This window comes from Gadus macrocephalus, chromosome 7, assembly GCF_031168955.1.
Source record: "Gadus macrocephalus chromosome 7, ASM3116895v1".
Lineage (NCBI taxonomy): Eukaryota > Metazoa > Chordata > Actinopteri > Gadiformes > Gadidae > Gadus > Gadus macrocephalus.
The window spans coordinates 8,604,057-8,628,492 of NC_082388.1; the positions used below are offsets into that span (position 1 = coordinate 8,604,057).

Consider the following 24,436-nt stretch of genomic DNA (forward strand, 5'->3'; position numbering starts at 1 on the left):
AATTGAATGCGTCATTAAAAGGGTCTTTAAACGATATATTTGTTTTGATGTTTAGAGAGACATACATTTTCCGTGAAACTTGGTGTAATATTGATTGTTATACGACTTGGCTCTGTCTATTTGAACGCCAGCTTGTCCTTTTGGTGAAGGCATCGATGATGGCTCAATGGCACCGCTATGTGGTGAAAAGCGGTCATGGCAGTTTTTAAGACCACCCGTCCGAAACGGATTATTTTGAAGATTATAAATAAAATATAATGCAGTTTGTTTTTAAAATGAATCAACCCAAGCCATTAGTCTCTCAACCAATAATGATTTCATCTAATCTAGTTTTTTTCATTCAATATTTAATATGACAGCATATTTTGGACACAATGCTGAACCATTTTGGTTGTTTAGCATTTTAAATGTAGGACACTAATATTATTTCACAAGAAAACATGGTCATAATGATTGCATGGACCACACATTAAAAATGTCCACCAAAATGATTCAAGAGGCATCGCTGCCTGAACGATGATCAATCTTCGGCATTAGTGTAGGCCAGACATTGTAGTAGGTACACCATGTACTAAATATTAGGTTACACCATGACTAGAATTGCAATCCACAGGTATGTGCTGTAACCTGTTGAATTGACACCGAAGGCCACCATACCTGTCATGAGCTGTTTATGCCCTTGGCAAGCTGAAGGAATGGGGTCAGGTCCAGGCTGCGTTCAACCACTAGTACAGCCTGGATATAGTTTACCACTGAATATTGTCTTCTCTTTCGTCTTCAACGCATTTAAAATCAAACCCTGGCCCAGAAAAAATAAAAGCAAGAAGACACTGGCAGCAAAATAAATGTAAATCGGTTTAATTCTTCAAACCCCTGATTGAGCAACATGGAGGAAAAAGCAGGAATGGATGAATGCTTAGTATTTGTACTTTATAAGTGCGCAGGATTACACATGTCTTTGAATGCAACATACAGTGGTATTCAAGCAATTCCTTTTCATTTGGCACTAGCTCGACATATACAGCCTATTTAAAGGATGACATTCACAGTGTTCTAGAAAGGCAACCTTGTTCCAAGTAGACTATACCCAATGTTGCTCTACAAGAGGTACCATTTAAAAAAAGTACAAAAGGTACATACACTAGAAACCTAGTATTGCGGGGTTATTGATCAACATGTTATAATCAGAGACTTGGTTAGAACAGTGACTGGCACAGCTTTTGACTTGGATATGTTCCGGATCGACTGATCAGGTCTGGCCTGGATCGACTGATCAGGTCTGGCCTGGATCGACTGATCAGGTCTGGCCTGGATCGACTGATCAGGTCTGGCCTGGAGGGCCTGAGTAGGGGACACACACCAGCCACAAAACTAAAAAACAAACGCAGTCCCCTGCCATACAATCATGACTGTGAATGTTGAAAAAACACCGATTACCACTCTGCATTACTTTTTTTCTATGAATTATGCTAAATAATAAATAGATGCTTCTTGGTAAATGTGATTGCTGCTGCCAACCCAGACCAACCATGTGAATTACAGGTCACCAGCCATATACTGCCAATAGCAGAAGGCTAACAGAGTGGGGTTGCATTGTTACTGTGTGACATGCTGCTATCATTGTACATTCACTTGCTTTGGGATAGATTGACAAATGATATTGCCAGGACATAAAATAATGAAATACGTGCAAAGTAAACAATTGAAAAACACAGTAAACAGTCAGAGCTCAACAGTCAAAGCTCCTTTAAAATAAAAACACCTGTGTAACAAAGACTCCGCTCTTTAACATTGCCCTGCGTTGGTGGACCTATAGACTCTTGGGCTTGTCTGTGATGTACTTCTGGTAAACGACGCCCAGGGTGGTGCAGAAGTTCCCGAGGAACAGTGTGAGGTAGGAGCAGCCACACATCGCCACCTAAAGACAGAGGTAAGGCCGTTTGGTCCTGATCCGAGTGCCGTCCCATGCCACCACCATGTGACCATGTGAAACGCTGGTCGCCTAATATTGTAGGTTGCATGCCCTTTTCTCCTGATCAATTTTACATTTTACAATGACAATCCAGATGTTTGTTAATATGATCCCCCAGATGTGTGTTTTATTGCGACCCAGCAGGCGGGGGCCATGTTTTAGGCTAAGGAGCCTCTTTGTATTCTAACAAGAGAACCTAATTTAATAGAAAAAGGGGGCTGCTTCATAATATATTGAGCTTCCTCATTATAATTAGTAGTTGCTTAAAACACTGTGATGAGTTGGAGGGACTGAGCCACAGTGGTTGACGGACTAAGTACTCTGTGTTACACTTGACTTACTGTACCACTACTACCTCTTTATTTAAGGCTGAATGTTGTTTACCATGTCGCCGTAACAACCCATGGCCATCGCTACATCTCTGTTTCCCCAGCACTTCTCCATTTGTGGAGTGCCCCTCTTACGGGCAGCTTTGCCAAAGCACCCTCCAACTCACTCTGCGGTTTCCTCTCATGTTGACTCATTCTGACCCATATTTCTAAATGTAGCCTGTCTTTGATAGTATCTATCCATCTATCTAGAATAGAATAGTCATTGTGCAGTAGATTCATACAACAAAGCTTGCTTCTAGAATAATGACAATCAATAGTAAAAAATACAGAATAAAATACAGTACAAAAGACACATTTATGTATATTATATGAAGATTATACATATATATATATATATATATATATATATATATATATGAGAAAGGGAGCACATTAAATGTCTATATTCTGGTGTGTACAGTTTGCTTCCATTCAGGGATGCTCAAGACTTGGTGTGAAAAGGAATTGAGAAGTGCACGGACCTGCCACTCTTTGCATTCTGGTAGCTGGGCCATTTTGAAGAGTATTACGCTGTTATAGAGCTGCCAGAACTGTGGAAACAGGAAGCAGCCAATCAAAAATACGACCAAATGTAAACGTGATATTCAATTGTTGCGGAGAGTTTTGTATTCAGAGTCACTACATTCTGATCGATTTTGTAACTTATGGTCAAGGGGACACCGCCTGTTTGTACAGGCCCATGCTTCATTACTCAACTTAGCTGCAAAGTAATAATAATAATAATAATAATAATACATTCAATTAGTAGTAGTAGTAGTAGTAGTAGTAATAAGTAGATGGTAAACACTGCATTGCTGCACATGAAGGAAAAGTGAGATCATAAAAGTATTTATCAGTTTCCAAATGCATACGTGAAACTAGGCGCTTTTGGTGGAGACACTCACATGACCGAAGAAGAGGAAGGGAAGGAGAAAGGTCAGCCCTCGCCACATCCACGACTGGAAGCCCTCTACAGGAGAGGACACACATCACAACACCATGTGAAGTTACAGTTTGTCAATTATGGATGATTGCTATGCCAAAGAGCTCCCTTTGCTATAATTCCCCACAGGTCTACACCATCATGGACATTAAGAATTTTAACTTAATTTACTAAAACCGTTTTGCTTGATGTGCTACCATTCCATCGGTCCGTTATGACACACCCTTAGACATAGTGTGTCTATGCTCATTAGTTAATATATCAACATATGTATACATATTTAGTAAATGATGCCCCAACAATGCAACTTCAATGACACATAACAGCGTGAAGAGTGTACCCACCGACTGTGAGGTCCATGTTGTGCCGTTCCCCCAGCGCGCGGAGCCTGTACAGACAGCCACTCTGGTAGTAGTACTGGAGGAACTGGACAAAACCTACTTTGCATCGAAAAGAAAGAAAACAAAAAATGATCAAATAACTGAATCAAGGCCGCAGCTCTCCTGGATGCACACATACTGTTGGTCCGAATGCACTGCCAGAGGTCTCTTACTTTGGTACAGACAGTATGTTAAGAATTGGCTCCTGAACATCTGGTATAGGGCACCTTCAGGCCTGCAAAGGAAACCAACCATTGATTACTTCTGCTTGATTTAATCCGTTTTGCACAGATCTGTTGGTTGTATAAAGTGAATGGTTTTGGTAGCTGCCACTTCAATGCGTTGAAGAGCTAACTGTAAAGCTCTAGATATTTTAAAATATGGTTGGGCATCAGTTCTTACAATTAACTAATTAACAATAAAAAAAAATTGATATTACTTTACTTTAATTTAATTTGGCGGACGCCATTGTCCAAGGCGACATACAACATATTTGACAACAAGCAATGAAAACTACATTAATTACATTAATAACAAGCATAATTACATACAAACCCCCATCAACCAACCATCATAATCAAATTAAACATTTACTAAACGTAAGATAGTCCATAGCTGACATTGTATGTGGTCTTACAGATAATTGCAAGCAAGTAAAGAATACAGTAAATAAATACATAAAAGAGGATGAAAAAGAGGAAAAATATAAAGGGTCCCGAGACATTAGATGTGGCTGGATCAGTTAAGTCTCTAAAACAGGGAGGAACTGGGAGAAGAGATGCGTCTTCAAAAGTTATTTGAGTGCGAGCTAGTGGCCGAGCGGATGCCGCTTGGCATCTTGTTCCACCATTGAGGTCAAAGAAATGAGAGGAGACTTGATTCTGGCTGCAATGGGGAGCCTGTGCCGTGATGCTAGCAGAGGAGTTACATGTGCCCTCTTTGGTTGTGAGAAGATGAGACGGGCTGCTGCGTTTTTGATCATCTGAAGTGGTTTGACAGTACATAAGTGGAGACCAACTAATGTGAAGTTGCAATAGTCTAGCTTAGACAGGAGGACCATAGTTTGTATGAGGAGTCAAGTTGGGAGTTTTTTTATATCTGCCCGCGCAAAGAGACACTAAAAGTCTACCCCTCCAGATAGGAGTCGAGCCATTTGATTCCAAGTCCGGAAATTCCTAATGCGGATACGGTTAACAGAAGAGTGCCACCATGCACTGTTTCAAATGTTGCCGATAAAACCAATAAGATTAACACAGAGGACTGAGCTGAGGCTTTGGCCAATTTCAGAGACTCGGTCACAGATAGGACCGCAGTTCCCTGGAATTACCATGTATGAAGCAAGATTGCTTGGGAGCTAACAGCTTGTTCTGAGATAGGTAATCATTAATTTGCTTAGACACTTCTCTCTCAAGAATCTTTGACAAAATGGAAGAAGTGAAACTGGTCTATAATTATTCACTTCAGTTGGTTTAAGTGTGTTTTTCTTGAGCAAAGGAGTGACCCTAGCTTGTTTAAATGAAAGTTGCCCTTAACCTGTCCTGAGTGATGAGTTATTAATATGTGTGACCTTGGGCAGAATTGTGGTTGTAATAGACAGGATGGGATGGGGTCTAAGGTTAGGTTGACAAATTTCCTCCTCACTGAGAGGAGAAAAAGTCTCCAGTAAGACTTTATCATTTGAACTAGTTAAGTTCAAATGTGAATGCATTATTGTCTTCTGAGTGAATTGATAACTGATGTTGGAATGTTTTAGGTGTAAAAATGTGCAAAGTCTCAATGATGTGGTAGTAGGTGGTTGCGGTGGCGTTTGGAGAAGGGACTTAAAGTAGTAAAAGGTTGACCCCTGTCCCTGGCATTGTCAACTGTTGTCTGATAGAAGTTTCCTGTTTTCTAATATAACTTTAGATGACAATTTAACTAGTAGCTCATGATAGTCTGTGAGATTGTTCCTGACGTGTACAATCTCCTCTCAGCCGCCCTGAGTGCCCTACGAGTTTCGCGGATAGTGTTTGTGACCCAGGGATGACGGTGTTTGGAGCTGGATGGTCTGCTCGAGAGTTAGCAAGCACTATCTATACATGATGACGGTGTGAAGCATAGGGTGTTAGTGGCTACACATGTCTGAAGTGATATCAATTAGTCAACGGAGGGAAGGGAAGATGATACCATTGTAGAACACTGTTCAGTGGAGAGGTTTTTTAGATTTCGGTAGGACACTGCGAGGGGAGGTATAGCAGGACATTCCAACAACTGCACAGTAAAATGAATAAACAAATGATCTGATAGATGGAGTGGAGATACTTTATAAGTGGCAGGGTGTGAATGCATGTTAGGTTAAAAGAGCTGAGTAAAGCTCAGCTCTGGGCTGAATGAGAGTTTCCCATTTGCATATTAAGATCCCCTAGAATTGAAAAAGGACAATTGTCCATAGGCAATGAAGTTAAAAGAATGTCCAATTTATTGTCAAAGAGACCACAGAACCACTGGGTGGGCGGTAGATTATAACGACATACATAAATCCATCGTCCTGAGGAGTTAACATAACGTCCTTGATTGCCATATCAAGATTGAGTTCAGTTAAGAGGTGAGCATGTAATTATAGAAATCTTAAAGCATGGCTGCAGTTCTTAATTGCCTCTGCAATTAGCTAATTGTTGCAATTGAATGAATGCAAAATAGGAAACAAATATAATTGCGATATATATATATAGTTATAATAACACAGCATCCCTAGGATTAAAATAGGTATCTACCGATACTGTAACTACCTGATCACCATTTCTGTCCTAATCGTTCATGCCTCTCCCATAGCCCCATTGATTGCAGGCACCGCTGCCTGCACTGAAGTCAAAACAAAATCATGCGACTCACCACGTCAGCATGACCCCTGAGAGGAAGGTGGACACATAGTGATGGAACACCCACCAGCCCTTGATCCTGTGGACACAGCGAGGACACAATGTTTGGTGCACAGTCCTCGGTCAACACTGTATCTGTTACTCCCAGACAGAGACGGAAGCCCTTCCCCACCTGGAGCCGTTGCTGATCAGGATGCTCTCTCTGATGGTCAGCGTGCAGTAGTACCACACCAGTAGGAAGTTGAAGAGCGCATCCAGGGCTCTGAAGGAAATGAGCAGGCGAGCGTACAGATCAATTCTATTTTTCTATGTCAATGTGTCAAAAGGAACCCCGACATCGCCGTGGCTTCACCTGTAGCTCAGTAGGAAGCGGCAGGTGAAGGAGAACAGGAAGAGGATGACCGTGAGGACCAATTTAAACTTCTCGTATTCATCCTTGTACGCAAATCTGTAGAAGAAGAAAATGGATGATTGGATTGGAAGCACCGGGAGTTCGTTCTTCTCCTTCTCCCCACATAGTGCGGGATCACTGGGACGACCCGAAGGACACGGGGGGGCTTACTTAGAGTGCTTGTTGAGCAGCGTGACGTTGATGTTCCCCAGAACCAGAGAGAGGTACAGCCTGAAGAGGAACCGGAGGAACACACAGGGTAGTAGTACCTCAGCAGGTTCAGTCTTAAACTTCACCGTTACATCAAGAAAGAGAAGTTAATTCATGTGTTGCTGAATCATTGTAAAATGGTCAAACCCATTCTTCTTGGGCAGGAAAGCTTCCATCTCTAGGAAGATGTCCGGCCTTCCTCTAATACTGTCCTGGATGTCTCTGATGACGTTCCTCTCCTCTGAACTCAGGTCTTGGGCCGGGTGTTTGGTTCTACATCTGAACAGAAGCACATTGGGACAAGATAGATTGGTGTTTCATTTAAAAGAGAAGTCCTCTAGCGTTTATTACCATATAGTTGCATTCTTACATTAGCTAAGCAATGGTTAAGTAGCACTTTAGTAGTGGGTTACGTAAAATTTGTGCAAAATTGTGTACAATTAGTGCAATAAATATATATATATGTATGATATACATATAAAGAATCGTGAGGTAGACTCTGATCTGGGCTCTATCAGTCCTCCTCTTTATGGCAGAAGCTCTTCTGCTATAGGAGATGCCTGGAGGCCGTTGACAGACAACAGAGGGCTGCAGCTTTTTCCTGTTTTTTGAGGGAGATATTCTACCCAGGATAAACTGATATGCACAAATAGATTGATTTGAAACCCTGACGGTAACCTTTTTGCTATTTACTAGTGCTGGCCAAGTTTGATTAAGTGCTAGCTAATTACACCCCTAGAGACCCCCGCTTTCAGAGGCATGATCGGACCAAAAACTATGAAGCAAATGAAGGAGGAATACCCTGGGTTGTTAGATGACTAACCAAAGTTTAGCTTAGATTACTTACCCGGATTCTAGGTTAGTAATCTAAACTGTGATTGGGCTGTCCTCGTGATGGAGAACACTCAAGACAGCCAGTGAGCGCACTGAGTAAGTAACTGTGTTACTAGATGCAAACTCTGGAAAGGCATCGCGGGATACTTATCTTATGGAAATACCTACTCTTTTATTGAAACAGCCAGCTCCTTTAACTTCTTCCTTTGACGTGTGATGGCACTGCTGCAGCTGTCTTGCAGTTTGGTGACCTCTTCTAGTTTATGTTTATAAAGACGATGAGTTTCCTGGAGAAAATAATATTATTTCTGTAGGCAAACATAATGTAATTGTATTCTAACGGTGACACATGTGTGGCAATCTAGTGCAGTTTGTATACATTCGATTCTAAAATAACACATGAGATGGATTGAAATAATGAGAATGGAAACGCTTTTGGCCTAGACTGTAAACCGATTCTCTTTAATCTGAATGTAAACATGAAACCAAAACACAAACTAAACATTGAATCCGGAGCTTGTGACTTCTCTGTTAACAGTGGGCTGTCGTGAAAAGTATAGAGATATTGTTGTCCACATATGGTCGATCATCTTAGATGAGTTTTCATCGTTAATAAAATAGTTATAACCTGGACGCGTTGATTTTTCATTAAGGTGAATACACTGCTCAGCAGACCGGATAAGGAAGGCAGTGAACTAAAGCTGATTGTTCAACACATCACGCCTGTCACTCCTTAGCGGAACATTACTTATCCGGAGGGCGTTACACCCGTTCATTGTTTGGTTAGCCTATATAATACATGTTAAATAAATCTTTTTAAAATCCTTTACCTGGACCTGTTGATAGTCCTTCTCCATGACCTCCCATTCCTGTAAGCACTCACTGAGACTACTCGGGCTACTCATTGTTGTAATCTGGTCTGACGGGTCGTAATGGCAACCTCGTCCTCCGGTGTGCAACAGTTGCGTCCTGTTGAGCGGCCACGTAGTACGTAATGCATCCAGTCCGGCTGCAGAGCACCTCAGCGAACCAATAAGATGATCTCTGGGTGTTCTCATTGAGTCTCAGCCAATGGGAACGCTGGAACAGCCTCTTTAAATAGCCACGTGGTTACCAGGCACTCTCCTCATGGGCTGTTGGTGGTATTTTTAGAAGGTAATTTTGTCAAAACTTTTGCCGTTACATGTTAAATAAATTAATACACTTTATTCCACTTTATTTTATTTATCAATAACAAACAATCCATTTAAATTAACTCAGAAACACTATTTCCAGATTTGTCCGAAATAAACCGACTTTTATTTCGCAAAATCAATTATTTCATCAGAAATTAGGTTCCGAGATATCCGTTGATCTTTGTCCCGTTGTGTGAAGCTCCCAGTCGGACAGCTGTTGCACAAAGCCCCTGTTTGGCCTCATGTTAGACTTGCACTTTTTCAGATATTTCCATGCATCCTGCAGGAATTCAAACGGAAAATTAGTTGAATGAATAAAATAACAAAAAGATAATTTAGTCATATACTAAAACGTTACAGTGCTGGAAGGCAAGTCCTCATAACACAAAAAAAGGCGACCACTCACCTCCAACGGGTATTTGAAATGGTGCATGAGGAAAGCGATGGTAGCAGCACTACAGCGGCTGATGCCATGGGTGGAAGTTACCATAACAGGAGAGCCTTTTTTCACGTGAGAACCTGCACATAAAGACAAGTGAGGGATAACAATAAGACATGTGCTCATCAGTCCTCCTTACACATTCTGATGATGGAATTAATAAATAGATGTTCATTAGATCAAACGAAGGTATACAATTAGGTCCTGAGGCCAAACATTGACCAAGTTTAGGTCAAAGTTTCTTCTTGGAGAATAAACTCCTTATTCTGTAAGAGGAAGTTTAGGGGCTTTGAGTGCATTGAAAAACAATATATAAATGCAATTAATTATGATTACGAATTTGGTTATGCTTTACACCTATACACTTCCACGTCATGTTTTCTGTATTTGAAGTTTTGTCGTGTTTATTGTGTTGATTTGTGTTTGGTTTGAAGAGCCCTTCTATAGAGGACAGCGCCCTCCTGAGGGCAACAGAGGGAAGTGGTTAACGAGTGAGAGAATCACACACTGAGTTTGGCCTTCCGTCTGCTCGGCTGTTCATTCATCTAGAGTGGACTGTCTCTTTGCATTGTCAATTGACTTGCTTAAATCACAACTAGCATCCATACATCACATTAAAAACAGTCAATAACAAACTTGAACGATAACCCATGAGGAATTGTTGTCTTACCAATAAAAACACAGATCCTCTTCAAACTAGAGAACAGATCTGCCGTGACAGAGTCCGCCAGGCACACATCAAGAATTGGGTGGTTCGTAGTCTTGCAACTAATAAAATAAAGATTTTTTTGGAATGAATAAACTCATAAATCGCATATTCTATGTTTAAGACAATTGTTCAACGATCCCTTACTTAAGCGCAGTACTTGAAACATTGAGCATGGCGCTGATCTTCAGGTCCTCACACATTCTGGGACTCCTGGCCTGGTTGTGATCGGCCATGTACAGTAGGCCCACTACAATCTCCACTGGGTAGGGCTCGAAATTGTCCAGCTCCTAAAATAAAAACAAAAATCCACTTGTACATTTCTATTAATCGATAGTGTTAATGCTCATCAAAAGTGTTAATTCTGGTGCTTTGACAGTCACACTGGACCCGACCATTATAGTGTACATGATTTTAAAGCTTCTGAAAAACGGGTAGAGTGCAGAGAACTTCTGGTAGCCTCCTCTCACGACGAAGACGGGATAGAGGCTCACTTTAGCGAGAACCTCCGCACATCTTACGGCTTCACCTGTAGAATACATGTTATCATGAGACCAGCATCATGCGTCACGCTGCAGACCCATCGAAGAGTAGGCTAGGTCCTGCAGGACTTCAACGCCCTCCGTGGTGCAGGCCTATTGGTTATTATCACATTTGCCTCCCTCTCGCAAATGTTTAATTAATCATTTTGTCTATTCATTGTATGCGTTTTGCTTAGAGATAAGGCTGCTCTTACCCAAGTCTTTCAGAGAACTCGTGTCAGAGTCGTACACCACTATATGCCTCATGCTCTCAACTTCCACATTCTCTGGAACCACAAACATGCCCTTGCTATCCTGAAAATGTGATGAATGCACAAAGGTTAAAGACTAATTGTTCCTCATTTAAAAGTCAAACTGACATTTGCTTACCCGCTGTGCATTTTTAGCTGTTATGATATGGCCAGTGTTATAATCCAATTTACATCGGGAATCTGGTGAAGACACACACACACACACACACACACACACACACACACACACACACACACACACACACACACACACACACACACACACACACACACACACACACACACACACACACACACACACACACACACTTGACTTCTCGTCCTTCTCTTGTTTTACATGGACACCTGGATTAGCTACAATACCATCCTTTAACATCCAGCAGATACTCACCAATTAAGTAGAGGTAATTTATTTCTGCCAACTTGGAGACATTGGTGTATTGATTGAGCATGTTGTACAACACACTCGGTTCACAGATCAGTACACCACCCATATTGCGGGTGTAGGCCATGGCATACAGCTATATCTAGGTGACTTACACCGACAATATTTCAACCTTACTGTGCTGGTACGACTCGTAAGACTACAGTTGTAATGATAGTGCAGCCTACTCAGCAGCGCCGTCCGGTCTGGTGCGTCTGTTTGCAGACCGCTGCATAGCAACAGCAGCTGCAGGGACCACAATGCTGATTGACACCTTTCAATTGGAGAGAGGTAGTGGTGTCAATTATTTGGCCCAGTCCACATGGGCGAAAACGATATTTTCCCCTCCGTTTTCCTTTGATGCGTTTCAGGAATATCTCCGTTAAGACGGAGTCATTGCGAAAACGCATCGAGGTGTAGAAACGCTGTAGTTGTACGTATTCAAGGCGCTGGTTCTCCACCAAAAACGTGGAGCGCATCCAGGAGATAGCAGTAATTAAACCTTTTAGATTGAGCCGAAATACTTCTTAATGTAAAGTTTGTAATTCAATTTACCAAGGGGCTGTATTTAGAGCTACAAAAATAATACAAATTAAAAAACTACCTCCGTCCGTCGACGGATCTCATTGACTTTGCATGGGGCGAACTCGAAATGCATTGTGGGTCCGTCCATTCCGTCAGCTCCGTCTCTTGCGTTCAGAAGTTGAGAACATTTTAACTTTTCAGGCTGCAACGGATCCGTCAGCCAATCAGATCGTGGCTCCGTCGGCTAATACAACTCCCCCATCCGTCAGACAAGCCTTCCGTCATCCTTTGGTCTGGTCCTATATTCTCCTCTGCAGTCAGCTCTTCTCCTCTCCTCTGTCCCCCCTTCTCCTATGTTCTATTCTACTCTCTTTATCTCTTCTCTCCGGTCATCTCCTCTGCTCTCTAATTCATATTCTTAAATTCTCATGCTACCCCATAAACCTGAGGAATGTCCCTTCCACCTTTCCTCTGGGTCAGGATGACTCACTGGGAAGGGAAGCTGCCTAATAATACTGCATGAACTTTAATCCAACAAACAGTAATATGGCTATTTATTATAGCAAGTCATGCTATAAAATTATCAACCATATTATCGAGTGTGTGTGTGTGTGTGTGTGTGTGTGTGTGTGTGTGTGTGTGTGTGTGTGTGTGTGTGTGTGTGTGTGTGTGTGTGTGTGTGTGTGTGTGTGTGTGTGTGTCTTCCCCAAGTGTGGATAGGTGTGAGTCCAAAGAAAAGTCAGACCCTTGGTGACAGCCATGCCCCCCTTTATGGTCGCAAATGTATAGATTATACAGATTTCAATGACCCTCCTTTGCACCTTTCAATTGTAATACACAAAGCAGATACAGCAGAGCGATGCGTACTTCAAGTTTAGAAATTATTACACATGGAGAGGATGGGTGAAGTATTCCATTTATTTGGTGGATTTGATTGGCACAGTCCAGGGAAACACTGATTTAGTTCTGGTTTAAACTTAAATATTATCCTGCTACTTGAAACAGGGGCCGGGTCTAGTGGGCATTTTCCCTGAAAACATGTATGTTTATGACACCGCAAGATGTACCATGACATAGGTAAAAGTATAATTTGTATTGTGATACCCATCAGTATGAACTGAAGTACCTCTTTCAATCACAGGAGGCACCGTTTATTATTGTAACGTTTCCCTGTTTGTCCCTGACCGGCCCCCTTACGTAGAAGCAGAACTACCCTGACACGTAGCTACCAAGTTGTTGGGAACCTGAGGAGATTTGTCAAACGATACAGGTAACCCTCTACTCCTAATTTATCAATACTTTGTACAATAAAAATATAATTGAGTGGCTTGACTATATAAATGTGGTATAGTCATCACAAGGAATATGAGCGAGTGTGTCACTGAGCTGTTGGCCCCCGGTATGGAGTAAGGAATAAGCACACTGGTGTTAGCATTGGAGGTAGCGTTAGCTTCCTAGAGATGGAGGAGGTAAATACATTTAGACAAAAGTATTCCTTTGTTCAATGCTAAAGCGGTCTGAAATCACTGTAAGTTGTCAGTTGCTTTTATTCACATTTATTTGTTGAAAGTGCTGCTGCTTGTAGACAGAAGTTAAGTGTTACCAAAGTGTCACCCATATGATTAACCATAATAAATCACTGGTTAATGCACATTATATTTGACCTTATATTGTTTAGCCAATATCTTCTGCAATATGTCTAACATTCTCGCCCTTCTCATGTGGTTGTTGTTACTGGAGTGTGTACCTCAATGCGGATCGTGTACATATATTCATGATCATTACCATGCAAGAAGGTACCAGCACAGGTTTTGCGTTATGCCTCAATGTTTAGGACGTCATCACTAACTTCCTCGGCACTACCGTACTGTATCACACATTGGTGGTTGTGTAACTTCTCTGTTTACTTAGTCGAAAGGTATATATCATCCAAATAAATGGACTTTGGCCAATTGTAATAAATTAAAATGATAAGAATTGAGTAACAGGAACATGGTAAGACAAATTGCAGGAGTTCATGTGAGAATGCATAATGCTCCCTGGGCTGACTTGCAACAATTAAGCCTTCTCTTAATGGTTTTATTAAATAATTGCTGTCATTCCAGTGTCTGTTCAGTCCTATACCAACTTAGGTACTTGCCCTGATAATGAACAAAGGATTGCTTCCTGAATTGCAGAGGGAGACATGGCAGGGTTTGACAATTTAAACGCAGACTTCTACCAGTCCAGCTACAGTGTGGACGACCAGAACCAGGGCTCCTATGCTTACAACGAAGGCGAGGGCCAGGCCAAAACGTATGCTTCTTCCGTGTCCTCCTTTCTCTTGTTCCACATATATAATATATATATATATATATATATACATTACACATATAATCTATTATAGCGTCTGGAAATTGAAATATCTGGTTGATCTTTTCTGTTTCAGATTATAATGCATAATGAATACACAGAGGGCATTTGCCAAGGAAATGTATGTTTTTGTTGCCTCCTGTAGTGTGTTTGTTTTGTATTTATGTGTGTCCTCTCCACAGTCCCTATGTCCAGTACGACTACTCCCAGAACATGGGCTACGCTGCCCCAGGGATGATGCAGCCCCAGCAGCCGTACTCTGGGCAGATCTTCCAGCCCACACCGGCCTTCACGCCCACGGCAGCACAGTCCATGTACGGCAGCAGCTTCGATGACGAACCGCCCCTACTGGAAGGTATAGGGGCGCACACCCTTTTCTCTGGGCACACTTTAGTTAACCTTGTATTCGTTTCTAGTTTAAATCAAATGGAAGGAATCAATGATAATAGATTTGCTTGTTCAAAAAGGGAGAGTACTGAAAATGTGTAAAAAGCGATTTAGGCTGTGATGATTCCCACCTGAGTCCGGCTGTGTTTCCTTGTCCCAGAGTTGGGGATCAACTTCGACCACATCTGGCAGAAGACCCTGACTGTTCTCCACCCCATGAAGGTGGCGGACGGCAGCATCATGAACGAGACCGACCTGGCGGGCCCCATGGTGTTTTGCTTGGCCTTCGGTGCCACCCTCCTCCTGGTAAATCTTAACAAACTCCTTATTTGTACTTCCAATGGAGCTCCATTTATGTTGCACGCGGAACAGATGCTAACAAGTCATCATTTGCAAGTCCAAGTCAAGTCTCAAGGCTTTGGTCATGGGTCCAAGTCAAGCCTTGAGACTCTTATTGTTGTAGTAGAGCACCAATTTTCATTACCGATACCAATACTGAGCAACATATCTTTGAATGGGTCGATACTAAGGGTGTGCACGGGTACACGTGTACACGTGTAACCGGTTAGGAAATCAAAACCGGTTAGGAAAAATCAGTAAACGAAAACCTTAAAAAAAAAAAACGCCATTGTTTAAATTGGAATCGCGACGTCTATACTTTCAACATAAAGTGTACATATTTATAATTTGAAATTCGTCCCAGCCTTTATACCACAGACACTATAGGGTTAATAGCATATAACCACGTTTTCTGATTACCGTTTAGTGAAACAGTAAGTTGACAACATCCTGATTAACACCGCAGCTGCAAATGAACCCCACGGAGATAACCATGGCAACCGGTGAAACAAATTTTATTTTTGCGATCAATCTGCGCGCGCATCGGCCATGTTGATAAACAAATAATCCCTATTGAACTAAATTAAACCGAGTGAGCGCGACTGCGGTCCACTTAAAAAAAACAAAACCTCATTATTTAATTAAAAAAATTGTTAACCGTGTACACGAAAGGAAAGGGGTCGTGTAACCGTTTACATTTTTTTGTACCCGTTCACACCCCTAGTCGATACAAACTTTGATCTTCAAATATATCTAAACAGATTTTCGATATCATTTAAACTTGTTAAGATTTAACAGTTTTTAAGTTTTAAACCTGCTTGCTATATTTCCATTTGGTCTCATTGAGTCCCATTGAGCCTGCTAGAGCGTGACCACGTCACCCGTCCTAGCCCAAGGTGGCTCATACTAAAGCTAACTATTTCGGACGTTGCAGAACCTTGAAGCACAATGTAAAGCTTAAACTGTTGCAGTGTTTCTTGTTTCACTGGCGCTAAAATTATTCATGGATTGGAAATGTGATTGTTGAGCTGCGGGCGTTTGTGTGTGGCCAGCTCTGTTTATTTTACAATGGGTCCCGATGGAGACTGTTGTTTTAGAACGAGTCTATGGCTAGAGGCTAGCTTCTTCCTACTTATCCAGGTGTGTAGCTTCAGGTATAAGCTAAATGCTAATGAGCTTAAAAACTATTTTCTTCACTTCATGCTAACTACACAAACGATATGTCATATGAAAGCTGAGACTCTAGTTTTATTATGAGTTTCTTAAAAATATATAGACCTACACACATAACAATTCATTAGCGTTTATAGGACTAAACTAAACGTTTTAATATAGTATAGTTGATGTTTGCATTTGTTTCTTTCTGTATTAAGGGGACATTTCTTATGTTATCATTGTGCGCTGATTATCTTGCAGTTCATAGTAAGCAATTCACGCTCCTATTTACATAATTTTAGTTCCTTTGTTGAGCCAATGTAAATGCATTGAATGCCTTTAAATAAAAGATGTAGCAGCATGTAAAAACGGAGCACTACAGAGTTTAGTTTGGACTATTTAAGGAAAGGAGCTCTAACGGATAGTACGCACCTACCCCCCACTTAAGTTTCGCCTGTGATTTGCTCTGTAATTATCAACATGCGCAACACAAATTTTACCAGTCCCTGGGAAAAAAGTGCAAGCTCGCAAATATGTCTACGTCTTTTCCCTGCATCATTGCTTTTTATTTTTTTAATCATTTTAATTATTGTTTGATTTTTACTGGACAAGTTGCATATGACTTGATAAAAAAAAAAAAAAAAGTCTTAAATTGCAATCATTTCAGTAATTTTCACTCCAATTATTGCATATTTGCAAAAAGCTGCTGCACAATAAAATATTTTAAGTCGCAAATATCACCCCAAAAGAAGTGAAAAAAAAGTGTGTATATATATATATACTTTTTTTTCACTTCTTATATATATATATATCTACACTTTTTTTTCACTTCTTTTGGGGTGATATATAGTGATCTCAATCATGGGATATTGCCCAAAATCCTGAGATAGCAAACCAATCAAATTGCTCCACCTTAGGAGGTTCACGTGTAGCATATATATATATATATATATATATATATATATAACCACACATCCTTGCTCTAACTATTAGTATTCATTGTATCATTTGTTGTAAAGCAGTCCTACACATTCATCTCATACGATATCCATTTTTCCACACGTAACACACCTTTCCCTATTTGCTCCGACTCTCCCAGACGGGTAAGATCCAGTTTGGCTACGTGTACGGCATCAGCGCCATCGGCTGCATGGCAATGTACTGCCTCCTCAACCTCATGAGCATGACCGGCGTGTCGTTCGGCTGCGTGGCCAGCGTCCTCGGCTATTGCCTCCTTCCCATGATCCTCCTCTCCAGCTTTGGCGTCCTGTTCTCTCTGCAGTGAGTATTCAGCACCATAAACAACGCAGGACGTTGATTAGGGGAGGGAATCACAGGGTACCTCATGATGCGATACGTGATACATGGCCCACGATACCGATAATATAGCGATACAGAGATTCTGCAAAAATCGATGTAAAGACAATCTGATAACGACGCATCACGATATATTTCTGACGATGAACACAAAATGAATGTAAAAAAAGTGCTGGATTTAGGTCTTTATCATGGTCCTTTTCATATTCCTCTTTGGTTATTTAACTTCCATTCAAGTTTCCTTCGTTCATGTGTCGAGTGCCACATCGAGGAGCAGGTAAATCTTTTTAGATCGCCTTACTTTTTCTAATTATTATTATTACTACCGCTTTGATCAAGCATGAAGCGCAAAGTCTGCATCTAGTGTTTAATACAGTATAAACGCTGTTTCAAAAAGTAATGTCCCAACCCTAACATTACCAAAAGGTAACCAACTATGTTTTACTCAACGCTATGAGTATGTGGCTATAGCGACTTAAGGCCTGAACACATCTGCTGTGAAATCTGATTGGCTGCCAGAATCTGGTCATTCTATTCACCAGTAGATGTTTTTTTCCCTTTGGAGCGGTGACTTTAGCTCTTCGTCCCCAGTAATGGAGCAAACTGTTGAGTCATACAGTATTTGACCCTGCTGGGTGGATTTCTAACCATTAGGTGGCGGCAGACACTCAAATGTGAGGAGGTTACATGGCCATTGTGTGTGCATTCCTGTCCCTGCTGGTTGGATAATAACACAATTACCACAATTATTATATTGATGTCTGAAAGTTTAAATGCTGTAGGGTGTAGCTGTGTGCGTCCGCTACACATCAACACTAGGTTTAGCACCCAAAGAAAACCCTACACAAGCACTTCTGATGTAGCTTTGGCGTTAAAGATCCCATATCATGCTTTTCTACGGTCAAAAATAATAATTAGGGGGGTACTACTAGAATAGGGTAAGATGCCCGTATGTTAAAAATACCCCTTGTTATTCTCACACTGTTCATTTTTGCAAAACCAATTTCAGCATCTTTCCATAACGTTCTGATTCGTATCATGTTTAAGGCCCCCTCCCGAGTGGCCCACTCTGCTGTGATTGGTCGAACGCTTTGCGCCTGCGTCAGCAGACTAAAGTAAAGGGAAAAGCATGGTATCACCCCTTTAAACTGCTTGTTTACCGAAGTCCCTTTCTGCCTCCCCAGGGGCCTGATGGGGATTATAATATCGGCCGCCATCATCGGCTGGTGCTCCCAGTCCGCCTCCAAGATCTTCATCTCGGCGCTGGCCATGGACGGGCAGCAGCTGCTGGTGGCCTACCCCTGTGCTCTGCTCTACGGCGTGTTCGCCCTCATCTCCGTCTTTTAAGAATATGCCCCGGAACTACCGCTGTCCGTTGTCCATTCACAGCCCCCGTCTCGTCGCACTGGAAAAAAAAAATGCATTCCAGGGATGTTGGCTACAAGGGGGAGGAGCTAGCTTTTTTTAATGTATATGTCTGTATACATCTATCTCTCTCTCCCTCTCTATCCCCTGACGTGCAGGCACAGCATTCCAGTGCACTCATAGACTGGTGCAAGCGCGCACACACACACACACACACACACACACACACACACACACACACACACACACACACACGCACACACGCGCACTACTACCCCGCCCCCCATCTGCTGACCTAATCAGGGAGCCCAAAGAAGAGGACAGTGGGGTTTGAATGGAGAGCAAGGTGTCCACGTGTCTCCCCTGACCAGCCTACTGCCCTGTGGAGTGGATATACGTGAGGGTGTGTGTATGCGGTTTACGGAACAGACGAACTCTAGGTTACAGAGGAGTACCTGCCTCCATACTCCCAAGCCAAGAGGAGACCATCACCTCTGGGGGACATAACCCACAACCCAGCCTCCCTGTCTATCCTCACACACACATGCACACACACCTCTACCCACGGGCGCAGATGGGACATTGCCCTGCCACCCACCCCGCCCTGACTGAAGAGAGATTCTATTTCCATTTTCTTTTCCTAAGATTTGCTTGAAGTAGAAGGTAACGACAAAAGGCATGTATATGATTTATGAACAAAATATAAACTAGGTTGTTTTGTACGGTTGGAAGAGGCAATGGTGTTATACAACTCGGGTCACTGATGTTCAGTTTACACAGTTCTCCTTTTAAGGAAGTGTATTGAGAACTCGCGTGACGTCGCCTGCCTACTGTTATAAACGCTAGATGCAGACCGTGCTTCATGATAGCTCAAAGTTGTAGTGTTATAAACAAGGCGTCAGACATGATTCGTTTTTTGGCCTATTTCTTTCACTGGGAGATAGTTTTCCCATTTTAGTCAGTGGGAAAGAGAAAAACGGCCATGTTGGGGTCACATAATATCAAAAACCATGGACTTAATCAACACATTGCTTTCATTTTGTGGTTCGGCTTACCCATTTAAGATCATTAAACTTTGTATGAAAATGTACTGTAAACTATGTTCGCAGGAGTTTACTTTCTTTCTTTAAAGATCTACACTTTAAGTGAATATGTCAAGTGTGGATCTAGCATTGCTAGGTTTAAAATACCTCTCCTTGTGGTTTGAAGGCACCATGGGTACAGGAAATGCTAATCTGTACTTTTAAATTACACTTTCTCCATCACTCCAGGTTAAGACCTTAGCCAAGCCTGGCTACAACTTTTTTTTATTGGCTCCATCGCTAAACAAGGCCTCCCCACGACTCACTAATTGGTTGGCCCAGAGCCTGCATGATTGTGAACTTCTAGAGTGCCTGCCAAAAATGACTCTTTACATATACACTCATAAATCGAATCATACATTTTGTCAGAAAGGTGCAGGAGCAACTCTTTTATATTTACTCCTGCAGCTGTTTTACAGGTTTCTGTATGTACCTTCGTCATGGTACATATTGTGGTGTGACTGTCATAAACAAACATGTTTTCAGAGGAAATGCCAGCGAAACCCGGTCCTTGTTTCAAGTAGCAGGATCGTATTTAGGTTTAAACCAGAACTCTAAATCAAGGGAGTGTTTCCCTGGACTATCAGGATATTCGGTTTCAGTATAGTTAATTTCTATCACGAGGAACAATCTTGGATAGGTTGAAATGGAAATATGTGCGTTTATGTCAGGCATCAAAGCCATTATCTATGGCACCCGTCATGGCTATTTCCCAGCTTCCATTGGCTGAAGCCTAGTCAGTTCATTCACAGTACGTCACCATGGAAAGGCTCTGCTCTCTGTCTCTCCAGCATTTGCCAAACAGCCTGGATTTATTGTTGTTAAAAATGACAAAACGTGTAGGCCTATTATAGCCTATATTAAATATTTATTTATTTGTAAAAAAAAATTAAGCTGTACTGTGACATACTCTGAACATGCATCAATTTGCATTACTAAATATTGGTTTTGTACTGTGAGCCGTCAAGAAGCAATGGAATCAATGCCCAGGGAGCCTTTCCATAATGGAATATGTTTTGATGCTCTCAGGGGCCAAAACAAGCCTTCTCACAGGACTTAGATTGGCGGGTGCTATTGCCCCAAAGTTGTTATGCCGATTAAGGCTGCAGCGTTTCACTCAATACTGGCCCATCTCAAAGAATGTTGGTGTGCAATCAAAACGATTAGAAAATAATAAATAATAATAGATCAAATTTATATAGCGCTTTCCCCAGTGCTCAAAGACGCTTCACAATCGCTTCATAAACTAAATCGTCAGCTTGCCTTTAAAGGTTAAGAGCAAGGGTGAAAAGGTGTGTTTTAAGGGCAGTTTTGAAAGATGAAGGAGTGTTGGCATTGCGGATGTCGTTGGGTAGGGCATTCCAGAGGGCGGGGGCGGCTGCAGCAAAGGCTCCCGTCCCGAGGACCGGAGGTTGTTCCTGATGGGGTGCAGGAGATTGGCATCGGCGGACCTGAGACAACGGGTAGGGGTATGGCGGTGGAGAAGGTGAGAGAGGTAGGGGGGAACCAGGTTGTTGAGGGCTTTGAAGGTGATAAGTATTTTGAAATCAATCCGGTATTTGACTGGAAGCCAGTGGAGGTCTTGGAGGACAGGGGTGAAGTGGTCAGAGCGGCGGGTGGATGTGAGCATATAGGGCTGCGGAGTTTTGAACATATTGCAGTTTATTAAGTAAGTGTATAAAAACAGAGACCAGGTCGTAAAGTTCAGAAGTTTCCATTAGGGTATCACTGAACTATCTTTTAGTTGAGTAGTGACGCCACTAGATGAAAGCCTTCCCCTGAATGCTGGTTTAACATAGCCAATTAACCTGCAAATCCAGAAATTGGGCAGAGTCGGTTGTTTGTTATGCATGTCTTAGCATTATTATTATTAACCCTAACCCTAACCCTGCATTATCATGGTCACCTACAAAGCACAGGAGGAGCACCAGGTGCTTCGTTCTGCTGAAACAGTTTAGCATCAATATAGTTCAGGACGGATGTGGGGAAAGGTCTTCAATAGATGTTATATTTGTGGTTTGGACCTTTGTTTAAACAACGACAGCTGTGCGTGAGATAAATAATATTTCCTGTGAATAGGATGTTTAACCTATTGAATGGTGAAAAAGGAAAGTACCGTAAATCTTATGTTTTAGTTTTGAGATAAATCAGTAGGCCTATTCTATATGAATTTGATCCACTTGTAAGACCAGTTTCTGTCTCCACATTTACCTCGGATTACAGTGTCGAGGCTAATGGTTTAAAAATAAACATATAGGGCCTACAACTTAAAAATAGACGACTTTTTTTCTCCAAAACATTATCCTTAAGGAAGTGATTACCGAAATAAATGTGTTTCTTTTCGCCCCACCTGGGATTTGTTTTTGCCAAGCCTAAAGGAAGATCTCACACATGAGGCTTCCTTCAAATATCTGGAAAACCACTTAGCAGCTTCTTATTCAGAGATGGAAACAAGTGATTTTCTTTTCCCACCAGGTCCACGTCGAGGGTGAATTTAGAGCAAACTTAATCCTCTGTTTACATTGCAATTGTACAATTATGTTTTCTTAGTATATTTTTAAAAACTGAGTTTAGTATAATGCAACCTGTTATTTCAGTGTCCTGTATATAGGCCAACACATGTCGCTCATTGAAGTCTAAATAAAAGATACTTGTCGGCCCATGCTTGCTTTTAACCCTATTTTAATGCTAACTATACATTGTTTTCTTTAGCGTCATAGGGAGGATCGTTTGGACTTGTGAAGTCATAGGCACTGTGTTATTATTGTGCAAATGGAGTGTGTGGCTCGTTGGGTAGGAAAACTGTATGTGCTAAAAAGATCTTTCAACATCTGGATTTATTCAAGGACACTGTGGGCTGTTTCTTCTGCTTCCTCACCCCGGGATGACCTGCTGCTGGAATTCAAACCCAGCATTTCCAGGTGTCCATTACTCTCTCGACCCATTGCTGAGGAAAACAGGGGCCAATACAGTACAAGCTCAGTGAGTCATTTATATAGTTTAGCATGTTCAATCTCAACACTTGGATAAATATGTATGTATATTTGCATTTTCGAAAGACGTGATTAGCATAGGCTCTACTCAGGTTAAATTTTATTTTATGCTTGGCCTGATAATAACATGAAAAACAAAACACATGGATGTTAGATGAGGACGTCATGTTTACAACTGGACCACTAGGTGGGGTTGTTAGTTTAAGTAATGACCCATCGTCTCTGCCCTGGTCCGCTCTCAACTGCAGATCAACTTCTATTAGTCAGGTGGCTTAACGAGTATTTTCGACATTACCGTTACCGGGCGGACAAAAGCACCACATTTTGCATGGTAGTCACTTTTAGCCTAGGAGCCACCCCTCCCCCCTCCCTATTTAATATTTAAGGGTATTTTTCAGAATTCGGGCCCATTTTTCAGAATTCGGCCCATTTCTGTCCACAGACAGGGTGTAATTATATTAAAAACGAATTACATCTAATACATTTTAGATCCATTAATTAGTATAAACAAAAACAAGCCTAGACTTTTTTTATGGTTGCTCTTACTAATGATTTTAACACATTTTATTGGTGTTTAGTGGTACAATATCTGTGTTTTGGTGTTGTCCGCCACCATAGTTTTCACATGTCGTGCCATATCTCAAACATTATTTATCACCAGAGGGTGGGGGAGAGTCTGTGGGGGAGGGGGAGTTCGGGGGAGGGGGCAGCAGGGCATGTTTGGTGCTTTTGTCCAGCCTGTGTTAAGAATTGCAGGAAGGGACTCAAACGCAGACCCAATGCAGGAAAGAACTCAGAATTTATTCAAAAACAGTTAACACTCTCAGAAGTCCAGAACACATTTACATTTGCAAAGTGGTGAACAGTCCAGGTTTGCTTTGCCACAGCTGCAGTTGGAACAGTCTCCTTTGCAGGAACATTTAATGAGCTCCCTGCACGCTCTTGAAACTTCTGGAGTTGTCATCCAAACAGGCACCCATAAGTTGGATACCTTGTTCCAGGCATACTGTTGTGGAGAAGGAACCACCTGCTGTGTTTGTGTGCTGGTAGTCCAGATTCCTGCTTGATACACTGCTCGTCTCAGGTGCTGGAGCAGTGCATCCTGGGTGGGTGGCAATTTGTCCATTGCCAGATTCTTCTTGCAGAAAAGTTCCTTTCTTGCTTCATTGACTGAGGTCAAAGGGCTTGTTTTGTCATACAGAATAACAGTCAGTCTCTCGAGCTTCTGGAATGATTCATCATCCAGTTCGAGCTGCTGGAAGGGATGGTTGGCCAGAAATACAAATGTCTCTGTAACATCTTCATAAGACTGCCAGGCTTGCCATACTGACTTCTTGCCTTTTCCATTGAATGCAGAGGTCGTGTCACAGCCAGAGTATGCATGGAACACAGGTAGGCCTTTTGATCGTGACTCCCCGAGGCTTG

The 24,436-nt window shown here is 41.8% G+C and overlaps 3 protein-coding genes across 8 annotated transcripts; 1 reads left to right on the forward strand and 2 right to left on the reverse strand.

Moving 5' to 3' along the window:
• Window positions 1–842: 842 nt before the first annotated feature.
• On the reverse strand, window positions 843–8,961 carry LOC132461340 (ion channel TACAN-like). 2 transcript variants are annotated; one of them, XM_060056407.1, is made up of 12 exons: window positions 8,790–8,961; window positions 8,128–8,246; window positions 7,273–7,404; window positions 7,087–7,146; window positions 6,877–6,972; window positions 6,697–6,786; window positions 6,538–6,603; window positions 3,840–3,901; window positions 3,631–3,726; window positions 3,249–3,313; window positions 2,826–2,894; window positions 843–1,918 (listed from the first exon to the last, which is right to left on the reverse strand). In XM_060056407.1, the coding sequence occupies exons 1-12, from the start codon at window positions 8,862–8,864 to the stop codon at window positions 1,811–1,813; spliced, it is 1,038 nt and encodes a 345-aa protein (XP_059912390.1). In that variant the 5' UTR covers window positions 8,865–8,961; the 3' UTR covers window positions 843–1,810. The 2 variants fall into 2 exon arrangements, with proteins under 2 accessions (XP_059912390.1, XP_059912391.1); XM_060056408.1 differs by having other exon boundaries at window positions 3,631–3,723; window positions 8,790–8,957.
• A 266-nt stretch (window positions 8,962–9,227) lies between these two features.
• styxl1 (serine/threonine/tyrosine interacting-like 1) lies at window positions 9,228–12,434 on the reverse strand. Of its 5 annotated transcripts, none has more exons than XM_060056410.1 (8): window positions 11,464–12,422; window positions 11,191–11,252; window positions 11,016–11,115; window positions 10,774–10,808; window positions 10,427–10,569; window positions 10,244–10,341; window positions 9,541–9,653; window positions 9,228–9,414 (listed from the first exon to the last, which is right to left on the reverse strand). In XM_060056410.1, exons 1-8 carry the CDS (start codon window positions 11,582–11,584, stop codon window positions 9,283–9,285), a joined length of 804 nt encoding a protein of 267 aa, XP_059912393.1. In that variant the 5' UTR covers window positions 11,585–12,422; the 3' UTR covers window positions 9,228–9,282. The 5 variants fall into 5 exon arrangements, with proteins under 5 accessions (XP_059912393.1, XP_059912392.1, XP_059912397.1 ...); XM_060056409.1 differs by having other exon boundaries at window positions 10,675–10,808; window positions 11,464–12,414; XM_060056414.1 differs by lacking the exon at window positions 10,244–10,341 and having other exon boundaries at window positions 10,675–10,808; window positions 11,464–12,434.
• A 717-nt stretch (window positions 12,435–13,151) lies between these two features.
• Window positions 13,152–20,033, forward strand: yipf5 (Yip1 domain family, member 5). The gene is made up of 6 exons (XM_060056415.1): window positions 13,152–13,291; window positions 14,199–14,316; window positions 14,556–14,728; window positions 14,921–15,066; window positions 17,354–17,535; window positions 18,756–20,033. The coding sequence occupies exons 2-6, from the start codon at window positions 14,207–14,209 to the stop codon at window positions 18,916–18,918; spliced, it is 774 nt and encodes a 257-aa protein (XP_059912398.1). The 5' UTR covers window positions 13,152–13,291; window positions 14,199–14,206; the 3' UTR covers window positions 18,919–20,033.
• Window positions 20,034–24,436: the final 4,403 nt, after the last annotated feature.